General features: G+C 39.4%; 1 protein-coding gene across 3 annotated transcripts in view; it reads right to left on the bottom strand.

Moving 5' to 3' along the window:
* LPIN2 (lipin 2) overlaps nt 1-16,564 on the bottom strand; it is a 43,114-nt gene extending 26,550 nt beyond the window's left edge. The window contains exons 1-2 of one of the 3 annotated variants that reach the window (XM_075084768.1): nt 16,100-16,564; nt 2,605-2,805 (exon numbers count right to left, since the gene is read on the bottom strand). In XM_075084768.1, coding sequence (XP_074940869.1) covers nt 2,605-2,796 — 192 coding nt within the window. In that variant the 5' untranslated portion in view covers nt 2,797-2,805; nt 16,100-16,564. Of the gene's footprint in view, nt 1-2,604; nt 2,806-8,550; nt 8,920-12,401; nt 12,482-16,099 lie in introns of those variants that run through there. The other 2 variants (XM_075084769.1, XM_075084767.1) reach the window with 2 other exon arrangements.
* Between the last annotated feature and the right edge of the window lie 1,052 nt (nt 16,565-17,616).

The raw sequence follows: 17,616 nt of genomic DNA, 5'->3' as shown, positions 1-17,616 counted from the left end.
TGCCACAGTTATTTCTGCCACTTGGTTTACATTGTTTCAGATTTAACTGCTTCTGAGTTTATGGGGATATGACATAGTACCACAACCCTTCTACAACCGTGGTGCTTTCCTCAGAGGAAGAATGTTTTTATTAAGTACTTTTTAAAAAAGGTATTTTAAGATTCCATTGCACAGGAGGGAGAGATTACCCTTCCCCACATGAATGAAAGAAAAAACCAAATGTCTTTCTAAAACCAAGATACAACTATTTTACTCCCCTCCTCTTTTGAGCTCTTGGGCATCCAGTTAAGTTCCATTCAAAATTTTTCCAAACAAAATGTGTTCAACATTCAGATAAATTTACCTTATTTTTCAGTAAATCTGCTTATCTAATGGTACCTGTACATCTGCATTTAGCCTAGCTAATTAAAACTAATTTAATCCATGTCAGATAGAAACACAACAGACTTGGCTTACTGCAGAAAATGTCAGTGGCATTTCAAGTTATATATAGTTTAGACACTTCCATCAAAAGGAGACCAAGTTAAATACTGTAACTGCTATGAGATATCCAATATGTACATTACTCAAATTCTAGTTTCCTGCCAATAAAAAAAAGAAAAAACTACAGCTCAAGCCATATAGCTAGTATTGTGATATGAATACTCATATTTTAAGATTAGCATAAGGAGTGCCAAGAAAAAAAAGCCTACCACTACAGTGGTATTCACCCATTTATGAGAATAAAATCCTTAGCCAAGGAAGCCCAATCACAGGAGATGATAAATTACAGGTAGAACCAAACATGCATGGAGACTATATCCAAGTCCTTAAGATAAGTTTTTCTTTTTCTTTTCTTTTTCCCCCACAAGAACTGAATTATTTTGACCTGAAAAGCATATTTATTTCACTACTGAACATAGTTTATTATTAAAATATTTTCCTGAATTTCCAATTCAGTAACATGAGTTTCCAAGAAAGAAAAATTTCCCTTCGTGGGTTGTTTGTTTGGTTTTTTCCCCCCAACCTTTTCTGACGTTGATTTAGACAGACAAACATCCCTAATTTTAGTATCTATACCCCACGCTGGTTTCTGGAGACTTCAGTATATATCTTAAGTATAGAGTTGAAGCACAGATAGGCTTATTTTGTGTTCCCATACTTCTTGAGACTACCAATTGATGGTAGCCTCATAACATGCCAGAGAAAAAAAAATGCGTATACAACACAGTAATAAACATTCAATTGACTATTGAGAGAACACTCAAATGTAGAATGGCAACTCCAAGGATTAAGGGAGCAAGAAGTAGCAGCCATCCACTCGAGCAAAAGCCAAGAACTATGCTGACAGCCTCGTACAGCAGGTACCCAGAGTAGATGTTTCTACTAATCAACAGCTTTTTAGAGTTATTGAAGCTGAAACCCTCTCAGATTTGGTTCAGCTTCTCAGAACTGTAATTAAAGACATTTAGCAAGCTCAGGTTTAAGGTCACTCCTGTGTTAAGTGTACGTCACTTGCTTAGACATTAGAAAAAAGTACAGCTATACCACCTCTCTTGTACCTTGCCGAGAAACTGATGTAATCTGTTGCATAATTAAGGAAAATCAACTTTTGTCCGTGCTCATTAAGAAAAACACTAGCAAATGGGAAATCAAAACAAAAAGTGAGAGTAGAAAACTGCTGCTAGCCTGCGTTACTGCGATAAACTTACAACTTTAATGCCCTAACGTAACCACTCTTTTAGCTGCCCTTTATTCTCCTTTTACAACCAACACAGAGATAGGGGTAGTTTCCTGCAGTGTCCTTCCACTTCTTAGAAAAGCAGCATATAATCCTGAGGTTTTACGATCTGTTTAAATCAATCCATCCTTTGGTAGCACACCCACAGGCAATACTGTCATACTGTCAGTAGGGAGTACCGTGTAATGTAAAGTCCTCCCACAATAGGTCAATTTTTCTGTCAAATTTTCAACCCAACTCACTCCCTAGGCACAATTATTAAAGCTTATGGAAGCAGGACAATCTGCTCGGGTAGCATCACAGTCTGATACTGGCTGGACAAGGAATTATACCAGGTTCACTTTCAAATACACCCACACAGGAATGCAGCTTCAGTCCCAGGTTTTATTTGCTTGTGGGTATTAATAACTGAATATTCTACTGCAAATCAGCCTTGAGCAGAGCTGATTAGGAGTAATATTTATGATAGAGCATGTCATAAGGACTGGTGACCTATTTGGCCTCCAGACATTCCAAAACTAGTTGCTTGCAACTTCAGTAATCAGTTCAATGGCATTAAGCATTTCCTTCCCAGCATACTTAAATAAATGGCCATGTAAATGTTTTAAGACTGAAGTCTATAGTTCGTATTATTCTTTTTTGCATAGCGCAAGAGCTGTGAAAGCTTTTCTTCCACAGTGTTTTTTTGTAGAGTCTTAGATTACCACAGGAACTTCTGTTCTGCATTCCAGAACTATCACTCTGTACAGCCTATGTGAGAAGCTGCTCTGTAGTGAATCAGCCTGCTAACTGGGTATGCAGGGCAACTGGGGAAGGAAGGAAGAGGGGAGAAAAAGTATGCACTGGTATTCAAAACTTTGGGTTGTCCCACTTTCTGAACTTACCACTTTTTCTTTGGAGCGCAATACACCAAGCTTCCCAAATCGGACATGAAAAGGAGAACACTGGTATGTACCATCTTGTTGCCGGACCACAATGACATCAATGCATCCTGAAAGGGTTGCCTGATTAATGCCTTTGTACAGCTCCTTCACAGTAACCAGGACTTGCCCTGCAAGTTGTCCTACGTAGTTCATAGTCTGAGACTAAGGGAGAAGAAGAAAAAAGCGAATAAATTTTAAAAACATCAAAAGACTTTTAAAATCAATTTTTTCAAAACATCTAAATAGATGTACAGTGTCATTTATTAATTACTGATTATTGTAACAAGCTTTACACAAAGGCCTTCAAGTGTCAACAGAATTTTGAACCAATTCTTACATTACTAAGAGCCTCCAGAGTTATAAAACCTATTCTTTATCACTTATCAGCTTGAATCTATGATTATTTAAATTTTAAAGTAAATTTTGAAGCATGTACTTTTTAAACCCCAAAGCCTAGATTTAAGTATGATTACTCAGATAAGCTAAAAGTACAAATTCATTCTTTGAAGACTGCCTACTTAATACAATTGATCCTCTGCTGAAAACAGAGGTAACTGTACATACGGATGAAAGAAAAAAAAATCTTAAGTCAGAATGAGTTATGTAGAGTGTATTACAGGTAACTCTTCCTTTACAGCTCTACATTTTAAAAATGGCTGAGTCACCTTAAAGAAATTATCAGAAGATCTAACATGAGACACAGGAGTTTGAGAATGAGTATGGAGAAAAATATGGAAAAAATCCTGTTTTCTTCCCACGTAAGGAAAGCACACCACCAGTGAATTTATTTGCCATGAAACAAGTACTAAAACCTCTTCCAACATAAAAATCATGAGCTTGTAAAAACCTTTCCTGAAAAGCACGGCCGTCCACCTACAGGAGTTAAAATTGAGATAAGCAAGACTTCCACCTGTGGCAGCTGATGCCAGGTACTCAAAGTTACCAAGACTCTCCCACCAACATTTGACTAAATAAAACTACAATAAGTATCCTCTATAGTTACAATGTATACTTCCCTTAACCCATTAATGACGCTTGTAGGTACTTATGTTTAAAATGGCTGCTGAATCAAAGTTTGCTCTGCAAAAACAGTGAACCTAGCAACATGACCTTATGCTGAACACACTTCTCATCCATGAGAAGCAGATGACTTACCAGCTAACATAATTTCCACAGAAATGATACCTAAAGAATTAGCACTAGATTCCAAATACTACATTTTCATATTTGAAAAGTAAGTCTTAACCAAGCTTACACACTCAAGCAATATTATTTTCAGTATCAAGAGTTATCTTGCCCATTAACTACCTTCCACAGGTTTCACAAAGTTTCAGTCAAAAGAAAACAAATCTTTTACAGTTTTTTTGTGGTTGTTCGTACTCCTGACATCAGAAAATTGATAAAGAGCAATATGTAGTCTTGGTGAAGGAATCTTACTAGATGAGAGTGGGGACTTTAGGACAGAATACAAGGAAAGGAAGATGCACACAATAAGAAGATTACGCTATAGTCAAAGATAAATGAAGAACACATAGAATCACTTTTCGAACATTCCATCTAGTCCATTACTAATACTTAGGTGAATTAATTTTAAATGACAAAGTCTTTCAGGCTAAGAATACAATGTGAACTATGACTGCAATAAGAAATTAAGACCAAAGATTTCTGAGAACATCTGAGCTTTAATAGAAAGGAGGGAAAACCGTGGAGGTGTTTTAATGGAAACCTAAGTGCAACCCTTCCTCATTCTGCCATCTCACGCCTCCCACCCAAGACTGCTACAAGCTCTTTCAAATATATCCAAGCAACTGCCTACCTCTGAAGTTAAGGGTATCATCTGGGAGAAAAAAAGAGCAACTGCAAACAAAAACACACACCAGTGAACACATAATGGGACTTAAATTGTAAAAATTCTATTTTGGGATAATATTTCTACAAAAAAAGTCTACAGTGGATTCTTTTGTCTACTTGCTAATCTATTTTTATCAGCCTCTGAGCAAGGTTGGGGATTTTTCTTAACGCCTCTAAACAATACTATATTGCAGAACAAGAGTTCTTCCTCCTGCTACTGCTTTCATTATCTAACGAAATCAATTATTTCTGTTCTGAGCCTTCAAAGTCTTCCTTACAGTAATGCAGGGTATATTGCATTCATTCCAAAGGAAGCTACTTTTGTAGCACCTAACAGTACCAATATAATTGTAAATATGCAGGAAATCTAAAGGTACTTTCACAGACTTAGAGCAGCTACGGAAGTGCTTTTCTCCATCTCAGGCTTCTCAAGCCTAACATATTACCTAATCATATCTAGAGTTTTGAAAAAAAATTGCTTCCTCTCCACAAGACTTAAAAAGGAAGACAGGGGTTTTCCAATACAGATTTAAAACTGTTTTGAAATTATCTACATAATTACTATGCTAGGTAACATGCTATACAATTTTCTCCCATAGTTTTTGTACACTAAGATTGATGAAGGCAAAAAGAACAGAGTGTCATTGAATGACTAATGAGATTAGCAGAATGGACTACCTATCAACATTAGCGATTAATAAAATTCATCTTCCTAAGTATTTTCATGTACAACTATAAAATTGATTGCTTGCTAATGAAATATTAGCTCTTGCTAAAAAGGGGAGGTGTCACTTCAACCTTTCCTCATCTGACCCTCTTAACGAGCTGATTTTAGCTCATAACGTAGCTGGCAGAAGTCAACCCACTTTTTTTTTGTTGTCATTGTTTGTTTTCAGTGCGTTAGTAAGTTCGATTAGCTCACAAAGAACATGACAAACACCAGAGTCTTTAGGCACACAGCAGCACCAGAGAGCAAGAAAAAAAAAAAGGGATGGGGCAGGAGACTGAACATCTTCCTTTTGACAAGTGAGATATTTGCTGCATCTCATGGAACTGTAATCCAACATAGAAAGGTAGCGATATCTCTGCTTTACTGTTTAAGCAATTAGCCTTCCCCTACAATGACAGGCATCTTAGAAAAAAGTCTCTAACGCATAGTCATTATCATTCATGGCTGTCTTGGCCAACACTCCAAGAGGAGCCTATGGTATTGGCTTACAAAGAAAAGTTGATTTCATGTCACAAGGAGACTGTATTTGTTAAAATAAATGTTTGGCACAATCAGGAATAAAAAGTCTTTAGTAGGGCCTCCATTCCATATATTTAATTTCAGAATGAATTCTTCACTTGAGAAGTGATCATCAGCACAGAATTCTATCATTTAAGTAGCAACTGTTTAAAAGATCAGAATTTCACAGCAACTGCTAAGAATTGAGTTCAGTTGATAAATAGTCTAGTTTTCTTCACATACATGCTAACTGACCTTGTCTAACCACAAAAAAACCTCAAGACTGAAGCATTCACCTATTTTACATACATTCTTGCTTTCCTGTAGCAAAAGTTCTTTCACAGACCTCAGTTACATTTCTGTAGCTCACAGCACAGCCACTTTTATGAACTTACATTAACAGAGTAACATTAGGTGTGAAAGTTACAAACTTTTGAACCTACTGAGTATTAAAAACCAATGTTTAGAAGGAAAGAAGCTTTTTATGATCCAATTCTTAACACAAACATTGTTTTGTGCATTGTCAGTAAACAAAATTGTAGATCAGAAACTAACACGTATGAGTGCTTATCAGGTTGTAGTTCAGCTTTTAACATAATGGTTCACTTTGTAACATAAACATGTTATTTAAGAAGGTTCAAACTGTTGCCAATAAAAAATCAAATAGAAATAAAGTGTCACTACGTAACTGAGAAACACTGCATGTTTAATTTACCTCAAATCTCAATAGAACCCCAGGATATTTTAAAATTTTGGGGATGGGGGATGTTTGCTTCAAGTTTTATTGTATATTGTTGGAAAACTTGTGGTGATCAGTCACTGCATCTGACTATAGAGAGGAACAGTGTAAAATGTTACTGTCCTAATTCTTGCAAATGCAATAGAAATAGCCTGATCACAGAATAACCAGTAAGACAAAGTATTTCATTGATAACACTCGCTGTTTCATGCTTAGTAAACATTTGTTAAATGTCATTGTCCTGCAAGCAGAGAAAAGCAGAGAGCAGTATGCTTTCGTCACCTGCTATAAGAACCTGAAAAGCATGACAATTTTTGTAATTCAAGACAGAAGTCTGATGGACAAGACAAGCTAAGAAAGGGCAATGCAGCAATATTTCACACCGCTGGTTAGCTTTTAAGTTTTATTTATTTTGATATCCAGGGTATATACATTACTTGATGCAGTCAAATTCCAAACTCTGCATAAAAGCTAAAGCTCATGTAGCTCACTGCTACTTACTCTTCCAGGATAGCAAAATAAAAGGCTATCAATACCTAAGGTCTTACAGCAGAAAAACAATTTTTGTGACTTTTGAGCCTCCAGAGATATTGATTTTTATATGTTTATGCAATACTACCTAGTTTGCAAAAGTTCTTATAGTTGACTATATTAATACTACTAAGCTGAGTGCAACCATAACTGGAATGGGGGAAAGGATCTGTCTGTCCTGTTATCATTAAAAAAGATTTTTTTTCTGGCAAGAAGCCATTACACTGCAAAAAGCAGAAACTGAAACTGCTTTTTTTCTCTCTTTTCCTTTTTTTGGGGGAACGAGAGCATAAAAGTAACTACAAAATAAGAAAAAAAAAGTACTTTGGACGAACTAAAAATCAAATCTTGTGCCTCCATCTATAAAATACTCAAATCAGTTAAACTAAAATTAACCCCACATAGGCTGGTTGACTGTCTCACATTACGGCAATGGGGATTAGAATGGCTCTCAGAAATAATGATTAAACCAGTACTACAGCTTGGATTAAGTATCTAACATACCCCACATGGCAGCCAAATTTTCAAAACTCATCACCAGGAAGTGCTTACATTACCATAACTTGAATGGAGGTTTTGTGGATAGGAATTATACCTATGTACCATTAATGAAGATGTTATTTTGGCTGCTACAAAATTAATGTATTTTCTTGAACAATTTTTTTTTAATGTTATCCAGTAATATCCCTATACAAGTGCAAGATATAATCAAAAGTCTGTCCACAAATTTGTGTCTTCTGTGCATTTGGAGTACTGCTTTAGTAGAGGTAAACTGCGGTTTTTGTGTTCTTAAAGCTACCACCTTTTATGCAGGTGCAGCCATATGAACATGAACACTACAAATGCCCAGTTCAACACCAGAAAAAGGTAAGTGCAAGTTACTTACTCAAAGGCAAGCTATCAGATTGTTCTAGAGATATACAGCTTTAGAGGCCATGAATTTTAACTATCACTGTAAAAAAAGGTACTTAAATGCAGATCTTAGCTCACAAGAGAGCAGATATTTATACATCCCATTTATTTTGAGATACATTTAGAGGATTAAAAGATAGTCTAATGCCACATGATGTAAACAGTAAAGGAGTTGCATTTGTTTCAAGACATTAGACAGAAAAACAAAATAAAAACATGCATAGCAATGGTTTCCCTCAATTTATCTCATCTTGTCTATATTTGCATGTATATATATTTGAGGCGGCAGCTTTTCCTTAATCAGACAAAATCTTTAGCTAGTGTTTTACTAGTTTCTATTTTGCACCCTGAAAAGACTGGGGTGGGGAGGAAATGGCCATGGGAAACAGGACCACTGTAGCATTAGGTCTACTTGGCAAAAACAAGCAAACAAACATCTTTGCTCCTAAGTAAAGATTTTAATTGGGTTTTAGGATTGCTCCTACTACTGCACAAAGTACTTACGGAACAGAATGGGAAACAAAGTCAGTCTGCTGAATGTCTAACTAAAGTCTTCTACATACTAGTTAAAATACAGACAGTCAATTTTTATATATGCTATAGGAAATTATATACCCATACTTAGCAACAAATCTGTCAAACTCACCAAGATTCCTGAAGGAACCTTTTCATGGGCAGCAACAACACTTCTATTGAAGTCATCTTGAAAATCATCCTTTCCCGAGAAATGCATCTCGGAAAACAAGAAACTAACTTTCCACAGCACAGGCAAATGCAACGCTTACAGCCATAACGGAATGTTGTATCAGCATTTCTTCTCTTTCCACAGAAGCAAAAGAATTAGGTAAATCGTCTGGTTTCCTAGAGAAAAATGTTTGGTATACCTTCCCACGCAGTACTATGATTAAAAAGCAAGCGCTTCTTTATGAAAGCTTACACAGAAACTCCCTCACCAATAGGCTTCGCCTGAAATGTCCCAGCCCCCTTGTGCTCTGAGATAAGTAATAACACAGGCAGACTTTGCCATATGTTTGCACTGATAGGTAATGATCTTGTTTCACATCAGGTCACATGACTTTGGCCGATGCTCCCACGAAAAGAAACTGCGATTTAGTTAATGATTCTCAAGCAAAGTCTACGTTAGCTCACTTGGAGACTTTTTGCCCACTGTTGCAACTCTACCACCTGTAGCAGCATTCAAAGTCCTAGTTCAGCCTGCTGCACACCTAATTCAAGAATGCCTGCTGCCACTCCACGTCCCTGCTCCCTCCGCTGATGGCTTCACGGGGCTAGTCATGTTTCGTAGGGCAAATTTGATGACATTTTAGGGTCTGGTGTTTGTGGGCTATTTCCCCCCCTTTTTGAAATTGCATTGTAATAGTAAAGAGACAATTGTCTGGGTGTCAAGTTTATACAGAACCGTACAAAAACAACACACACCAAAATAAACATATTTTCCTGTGGAAATTTTCCTACTTTCATTAAACTGGATTGTTAAAGCAGTGTAAATTGGGTGTGTGGACAATACATACGAGCTTACTGTATACCTAGCTCCATGACTGAAAATAAGAATTTTTGATCTGAGAAACTTTGAAATGTCATTACTTCTCTAAAAAGCATCACAGACAGGTGAAATAACTGAGGAAGTGTAGAAGTGTGAGGAAACAATTCTACCCTGAATGGGAGAGACATTCTCTGAGGGCCATTCATATTCCCTCAACAGAGACACATTCTCATTACCTTAAACCCACCCCACTACAGAAGACTGTAGAGGACTACTACTTAAATTACAAGCTAAGAAATAATCTAGGATCTTATTACCATCTTCTCTCTATCCTCCTCTAAGTTTCCTAAATTTATGCATTAGGGTCTGATGCAGGGACAATGAATCACATTACTGAATACAACCAAACGGCTTGCAGGTTTCCAAAATAATTAATGAACTCTGCTGAAGGCCAAAACTAAATCAGTCTTGATGAAACACTCCTAAATTGAGTGTTGGGATTGTGACATCTGTGGTAAGGTTGCAATAACCTGCTACCATCTCTGGGCCCTTTTCTATACACTGAGTAAATTCGTATTTAATGTGGCTCTTTGCAGGAAAAATTACTGGTTTTGTTAGCAGATGTGACAACTGTTTTCATATGATATTAAGAATTACTAGACACACTCAATTTTCCTCTGCTTGTTCATCATTCCTTTATCATGTCTGTTCCATTAAAACATGGTAAAAAACCACAGTTATGAGCAGAATGGAAGCCAGCTTTGTGAGACAGTGCTTCTTTTCAAACACTTTTGACTTAGCTGTATGGGGTTTTTTGTACAATTTTCTGTTATATCTATTCTATTTCAGTATTGTTCAGTATTTCAGATTGACATTATTTTCTTCACAGCTTCTGAAAGTGTTTTAGAAGACAGCCTTTCTAGAATACAGATAAAATTGCAGTCACTGCAGTAAGGCAAGATTTAGACAGGTAACAGGTTTGCACATTTACTAAGTCTCCTTGTCTTTTACTTCTCAATATTAATAAGGTAAATAAAATATAATTCCCTTTCAATAAGTTTAAGTACTAGGGAACTGTAGAACAAGAGTGGCCAGAACACAGGATATTTCCCCAGCTTTAACCAGTACGTGTCATTCTAAATTCTGGAAGGACAGAAGCAGTATTTCTATAGACATGAGCTTCTATCAGTACACTATCACAATTCACTCAGAGATCAGGATAAATATCCTAACATGAATGAATTCAGCAAATCCTTCTCTGATTAACATATCCTAATAGATACAGCAAGTATGGGACAACCTTTGTTCATGTCCCATATGTCTCCTTCACCCCATCCTACCCCAAATCAATTTACTGTCAACTAAGACTTACACACCACAGTTCTCAGTCTTGTACCCTATCCTGACATTGGAAAAGGTCCTTCCTCCCCAAGCTTCAACTCAGATTCTTAATTTCCACCACACTTTATTTTCATGCACTTTTTACACTTTGTCTTTTGGATGCAAACAAATTAGAAGAGTTCCCAATTCTCCTATAGAGATTATGAAAAAGAGGCTGGGACTGAAAACACTTTCCTGTGCCTAAGTTCTTGATACTAGCCCTGATCTGAAACATCTGTTTACTGGAACTGCAAATAGAACTCTGCTCATTACAGCTAGTGGTAAAATACATTCAATACAGCATCTCTGTTACTTTTAACTGCAAAAGTCTATCCATTCTCAATGCGGACTTTTAAACCTAACTCAAAGGCTAATAACTTTGCCAAAATAAAAGTAAATTTAGACACGAATAACAGAAGACATACTGAATGAAGACCATCTGCCTCAGATCCCTTCTGAAAGAGACAAGATAATTCTTCTAAGAGAAAATAGCTAGAGTTTTTCCTCTAGTAGAGTGGAAACATACCATCAAGTTTCACTTCTTATAAAAAAGATGAATATCCTTACTAAAATTTTCCATATAAAGGCTGAAGTTGGCCAATATATAACTTGGAATGAAATTTTCTATTTTAGCAAAGTTACGTGCAACTAAAAACCAAGTTCTGTTCAAAAATTCTGAAAAAGGATAAAAGGCAGTGAGTGTTACCTTCTTTTACCTGCAATTCCCAGCTGTGTAAAAAAATAAAAATAATGAAAAAATTCTATCACAAGTAATAATAGCATGGTAGAAGAATACAAGCAGGTAACAGATGTTGGAGAAACAGCAGCGATACAAAAACAATGCATTGCCCACCAAACTGGTGGTTAAAAATTAATAAAATCCAATGCCTAGGTTTCCATCAAAAATGCAAGATGGTAAATTCAATGCCTTCAAGATCTCCTGTCATGTGGCGTCAAGAGCCATTCAAATTAGAATATTTTTCAGTGCAGCTTACGTATTTTTTTATCTCCAACACAACAATAAAAAAAAGATAGCAAGAAAGCAAATCCGCAGTTTATTTGGACTTGGCCCTTTTGCAGCATGTCAACACATCTGTATGATCTACTATGAATCATCTGATTCTGGTATTTACATCATCTTCCCTTGTATGAATTTGAGCATTTTTTTTAAGTTACCTTTCTTTCCCTGTTTACAGAGGAACTTCAGTGAGAAGCAAACTTTAGAGCACATAAAGCGAGTTTTACTGTTAAAATGATCAGTTTAATCAAAAACTTAGGTTACATGCGCACAAAAAGTTCTTATGTACGTGAAGACCTTAACTTCTTTCAAGGTACTGAAAAGGAGTAACTGGCTAATCCAAGAGTGCACCCCTTTGGAATCTGCATGGCCACATCCCATATGCCACGCTTGACATATCTATTTCCGGCAGCATAGACTCTTCTACAGCCACATCGTCCTTGGTTGAACTTAGTTCTAGACACACACCACAGAAACCAAAGTTTCTGAATAGGAATTCTATCTCATTTTTACATGAGATGAGAGAAAGCAGATGAAGCATTTCCTGTATGTTTCTAGAATGCACTAATCATTTCCCAAAGGAGCAATCCCTTACCTTTCTATTTTCTCCATTTAAAAAGGTTTCTTTCCAGGCACCGATCTGCTTCAGGTGTATTTATATTTTCTTACAACCTTCCAGGATTTAAAAGTCACAGCAAAAGAACACAGTCACATATTTAAGCATGAAATGCATCCTGATCTATTAGTGGTGAATAATTTGGTTACCCTCAGAATGGATAAATGGATATAAGATCTGAGACTAATGCGTATCTTCAGGCTGACAAGAAAGAACAGAAATGTACTTTTTCTGAGAAATACATACATGGAATATCCAAAAAGTTCTAAATATGGTATATGTAAACAATAAACCTTTTTACTTGCTAGACTCTCCATGTTGTTGAACTGATGAGTATGTACCAAAATAGAAGATCCATAAATTTAATTTGTATGTAAGACTTGGCTATTTTATTAGAAAAATGGGTTAAAATGCTAGTCTTACAGAATTTCCGCACAGAGGTATTCATAGCATGAGATCTTGGGAAGGGGAATATTAGATATAGCTGAGCAAGGGAGCATATGCTTACTCATCCACCAAACCCAATCTACTTGCATTATTGAGTTTTAATGAACACAGAGATCACATCTGTCTGAAGGATAGACCTGCTCACCCCTAGCACACAATAGCATGCCTGCACCATCTATACGGGACACAACAAACCGGTAAAGCAGCCTCAGAGATTTGTTTATGTTAAGATGCACACTTTTCATTTAGAGAATGAACAGTTTTAAGTCACCACCAAGAAATTTTTTTTAATCACTGTATTTCACTTCACATCACAAACTAAGTTCTGTTGTCAGCCAAGTGAGATTTATTTTTATTTTGGCAAAGTTATCAGCCTGCCTACACAAACTGAAACATAAGCACCAATGCTACTACATACTAAAGCGTTTGTTACAATCAAGATAAGATAGCATCTAGGCAGAATAAAGACTAGTTTTTAAGTGAAACACTCTTTGCAAAAGCAGCAACATTTTTACTACGCTTGAAGTGGATAATTTTATTTACAATTTTAAAATATATCTGCTTACCTATATAACAGTGAGATATTTACAAGAGATGACATCTTTGCATTGCTGTAGAACCTTAAAACGTGACTTCAATGAGATCAAGGGTTCATAAAGAAAATACTCCTGATCAGCACTGCCAGATGCAAAAATCATTGGGGTACAGTATGCTACTACATTATGTTCTCATCTAATGGATACACTCAAGACCTGAATTTGATCATAAACATATCACCCACTGTTTTGTATAAGCCTGAAAGCTTTTTCACTGTGGATATATGTAACATGCAGCACTGAATCTCACACCAGAAGGTGTCCTTTCATCCCTTTTCAGACAGTTATGTACAAAGTATTTGCAATTCATGACATAAACAATGATTAGAAGTTATTTTACATATAAGCCAAAGCTATCTAAAAAAAAAGTTGCATTCTAATTCAGCACGGATATTCTATGATCACAGATGGTGAAGATCTTGCAATTAAGGTACAAAAGACTGGAAAAGAAGAAAATTGTGATCTGGAGTATTAACCATGTGAGCATCTTCCCAGAAGAGATAAATAAATGCAGCTAATTTAACCTCTGGCTTTGACAGAGGTTCCCATGTGTCTTTGAACAAAATCCTTTCAGCTTTATCTGATCTAGATTGCTAATTCTCTGGGGCAGAGACCAAGCCATAGAGCATGCAATGCAAAGATGGGTATTCTGGCCCTCAAGACACATAAGGAGGTGTCAAGTGCAGTTTATATTTCCCCATAACTGATCATGGCTTTACACTAGTGGAAAGAAATGCTGGAAGCAGGGAGAAAGGACAAAGAGTTCTCTGCACCGCGAAACTGGAACATTTTACATGTGTGTGTTCCAAGTAAATAATAACAAAGAACTAAACTTAATTTTGTAACAAACCAAAATGTTAAGTACTAAGAATAAGACAAGTTCAAACACCACCTCTTTTACATGCCATTAAAAGACCCGAACATTTTGTTGTGCTTAACTGAAAAGTTATGCTATGAGCTTAAAAATTAATATTATAATTGCTTATGAAAGCTTTTCACCACTATCTAGTTATTCCTACTGTAATTAACACCAGATAATACAGCACTTCATTCAAAGTTCCTGGCACCCTGAGTCCATTTAGAAACTTTTAGTTTAATATTCTACTGTATAATATTACTATGTTTTTACAGAGCACCTCACAATCATTCCCTTTACTCAAGTAAAGAGATCTTCCTTGATCTTTATAGGAGCTGGTGAAGTTGTTCACCTTCCTGTATGTTCTGGGATGCAGAGAAACAATAGCAGGGGCTAGGAGAGAAGGCACAACTGATGGCCCTGGTCAGAGCTAGGTGCCTCGTAATGCACCCAAAAAATGGTTAGGTGTCTACTGAATAACTGACAGGCCCACACTTCTAGTAGCACAAAGTGAAGGCATATTGTGACTTATGATTTTTCATTCTGGCTAATGAATATCTGCACATTCTGAAATATGTATAAAACCTATATATGTACACTTTTTTCCTCTTTCAATATATTTTGCAAATATTAAGACTTCAGTATTCAAAACTGTCCTGAGAAATGCTATTATAAAGTATAAAAAAACAAAAACCAAACAAAAAGAAACTCCAAACAAACAAAACGAACAACCCGAGTTCTGTAGGATTGTCTATCTATCATCTTCTCCTCCCACGGTATCCTAAATAACACCATATGCCTCTATGGGATGGGGCTAACAAATTATTCCTCGTAATAGCAACGGAACTTTGTTTGGAAAAAAGAATAACCAGGCCATGTGCACAAACTAAGTGCAGCCAAAACACAGGTATATTTATGACATCGTTTTGCTGGATGGAAATGCACACGTATAAACAGCATATTGTCTTGCTTTATTTAAAAAAAAAAAAAAAAAAAAAGGCACTGACATGCAGTCAGTAGCCACTTAAGGAGAGGAAAAACGCAGCTCACACAAATTAGTTTAGACGTGAACTTGGCAAAAACTCAAACACATACACAAAAAACCGCAGACAGTGTTACTCGCAGCGATTAGCAAACACTTCATGGTCCCTACACCAGCAGGGATAAACAGAAAACACAAAGGAGAAGTGCCCCGCAGGCACGCAAGTTAACAGCCCGAGTTGAAGAAATTTGTACGTCCGCACAGCGGAAGGGGCCGGGGCGGCCAGGTACGCATCGCGATTTGTAACAGCCACGCGCCGCAGAGCCAGCGAACCGAACCGACGTTTCAAAACGGTGCGCGGCCCGGCAGGGCTGGAGAGCAGCGCCCGGGGCTGGCCAGCGGGGCGGGCAGGGTCGCGGCCCCGATCCGTCCGGCACACCTGGCCGCCGGGAGGCGGGAGGGGAGGCTTCCCCGTCCCCCCCTCCCCGCACGGCGGGGCAGCCGGGCTGCCGCCGGCCTGGGCTGCGGGGGAAGCCGGGGCAGCGGCTGGGACCGCGGCTGGGACCAGCGCCGGGCGGGCGGGCAGGGCGGCCCCGCTTCCCAACGACGGTTAAGGGAGGGGCTCAACGGTCGCTGCTCGGAGCCCTCCTCGGGGAGGGGAGTGAGGCCCTCCGCCACTCACCGCCCTCCGGGATCGCTCGGCGCCCCCCCCCCCAACAGGCAGACATCTCCCCCCCCCCCCCCAACCCCACACCACGCCGACCCGGCGGGGCGGCGGCCGTCCCTTCTCGCTTACCCGGAGCGAGGCCCGGCGGGGCCGGCGCCAGCCGCGGAGGGACGGGCGGATGAATGGAGGGGGGAAGCGAGGCGGGAGAGGAGAGCAGGGAAAAGCCGCGCTCCGGCTGCGCCGCCAACTGCGCCAAGCGGCTGCGCTTGGTGCAGCGCGGGAGCGCGCGCACGTCCTCGCCCGCCCGCGGGAGCGCGCCGGCGCCGGGAGCGCGCCGCTTCAGAGGCGCGGTCACGCCTCGCCCCAGGCGCCACCTGACCTTGGGGCGTTGGGGAGGGGGGGAAAGACGCGCCTGCGCCGGGCCGGGCCGGCGGGCGGTGGTGGTGGCGGTGCTGTAACCGCCGGCAGCCCAGGGGGACGGAGGAGCAGCGACTGTGGTGACGGCGGCCTGGCTGAGGCAGTCGCCTCCCCTGGGCCGGCCTGCCGTCTTCACCCGCCCTCCTCCTCCTCCTCCTCCTCCCCCTCCCCTTCCGCGGCGCCGCGGAGCCTCTCAGGGGGCGTCGCGAGGCCGCGGGCCGGCGCCGTGTTGCTGCCGCAAGCGCAGAGGCGTCACGGCTCGCATGACGCAGCGCGGCCGCCCTCCGCCGTGACCGGGGTCCCCCCGGCTCCTCGGGCGCGGGGCGGGGGTGACCGGCGGCAGAGCGCTTGCTGTAGCTGTTTATAGCCGCCGTCGGAGCTGGGTCTCGGCACTAACGCCTCGTGACGGGGATGTTTCTTAAGAAACTCGGCGTTCGGGGTGTTCGCCGCCTTATACGTTTGTCACTGCATCGTTTTGTAATTTATCACTCTACCCAGAGGAGGCTGGAAAGTAATTGGGGTTTTGTTTTTTTTTTTCCTAAATAAAGGTGTAGAATTGCAAAATCAAAACGTGTCCAGCAGGCTGGGTATGTATTTCAGGTCAGCGGCTTCATTGCCCATTGCTTTTGTGATTCGCGCCGCTGAAGTTGGCTTCATTACATGTTACTCTTCACTTGAGTCACGCTGCTGCCCAGAGGCCCAGGATGATATTGAGACATCATACGTACTAAAACAGGACAATATTCCCACCCCAAACAACTTAAAATATAAAAAAGGGAAAAGAGGTAACATAATTGGAAGTACAGTTTGGGTTTCATGAATGTGAATTGTTTTATCAATTTTACTTATTTGTTTTACTGTACTTCTATTTGTCTACCAATTACTTTTTCATCTGCCAACCTGTTGACAAGAGTTTTGCTAAAAGCTGGCTTTACCCCACTTGGTGTTAGAGCCATTTTGGACTCTCACATAGGCTTTATATTATTGTCATGTATGAAATCAGACTAGTTAAGAGAGTATACAATGCAACTGATGAAAAGACATGGTAGCATGCAAAATAGTGTGTAGACGAAGTTTACTGTGATAGTCCATGTATCTCTGAAAGGTTCCTTGATAATCTTTTGTGCAAGTCCTACAAAGAGATAAGATCTGTTTATTCATCTGCACCTCCTGCCTAAAAGATTATAGTCAGCAAGTTTGCTTATTTGCAAATAATATATTTAAATCCC

Source organism: Phalacrocorax aristotelis, chromosome 2 (genome assembly GCF_949628215.1).
Source record: "Phalacrocorax aristotelis chromosome 2, bGulAri2.1, whole genome shotgun sequence".
Classification (NCBI taxonomy): domain Eukaryota; kingdom Metazoa; phylum Chordata; class Aves; order Suliformes; family Phalacrocoracidae; genus Phalacrocorax; species Phalacrocorax aristotelis.
The sequence above is the reverse complement of the archived record's forward strand: the minus strand, read 5'-3'. Positions and strand labels throughout refer to the sequence as shown.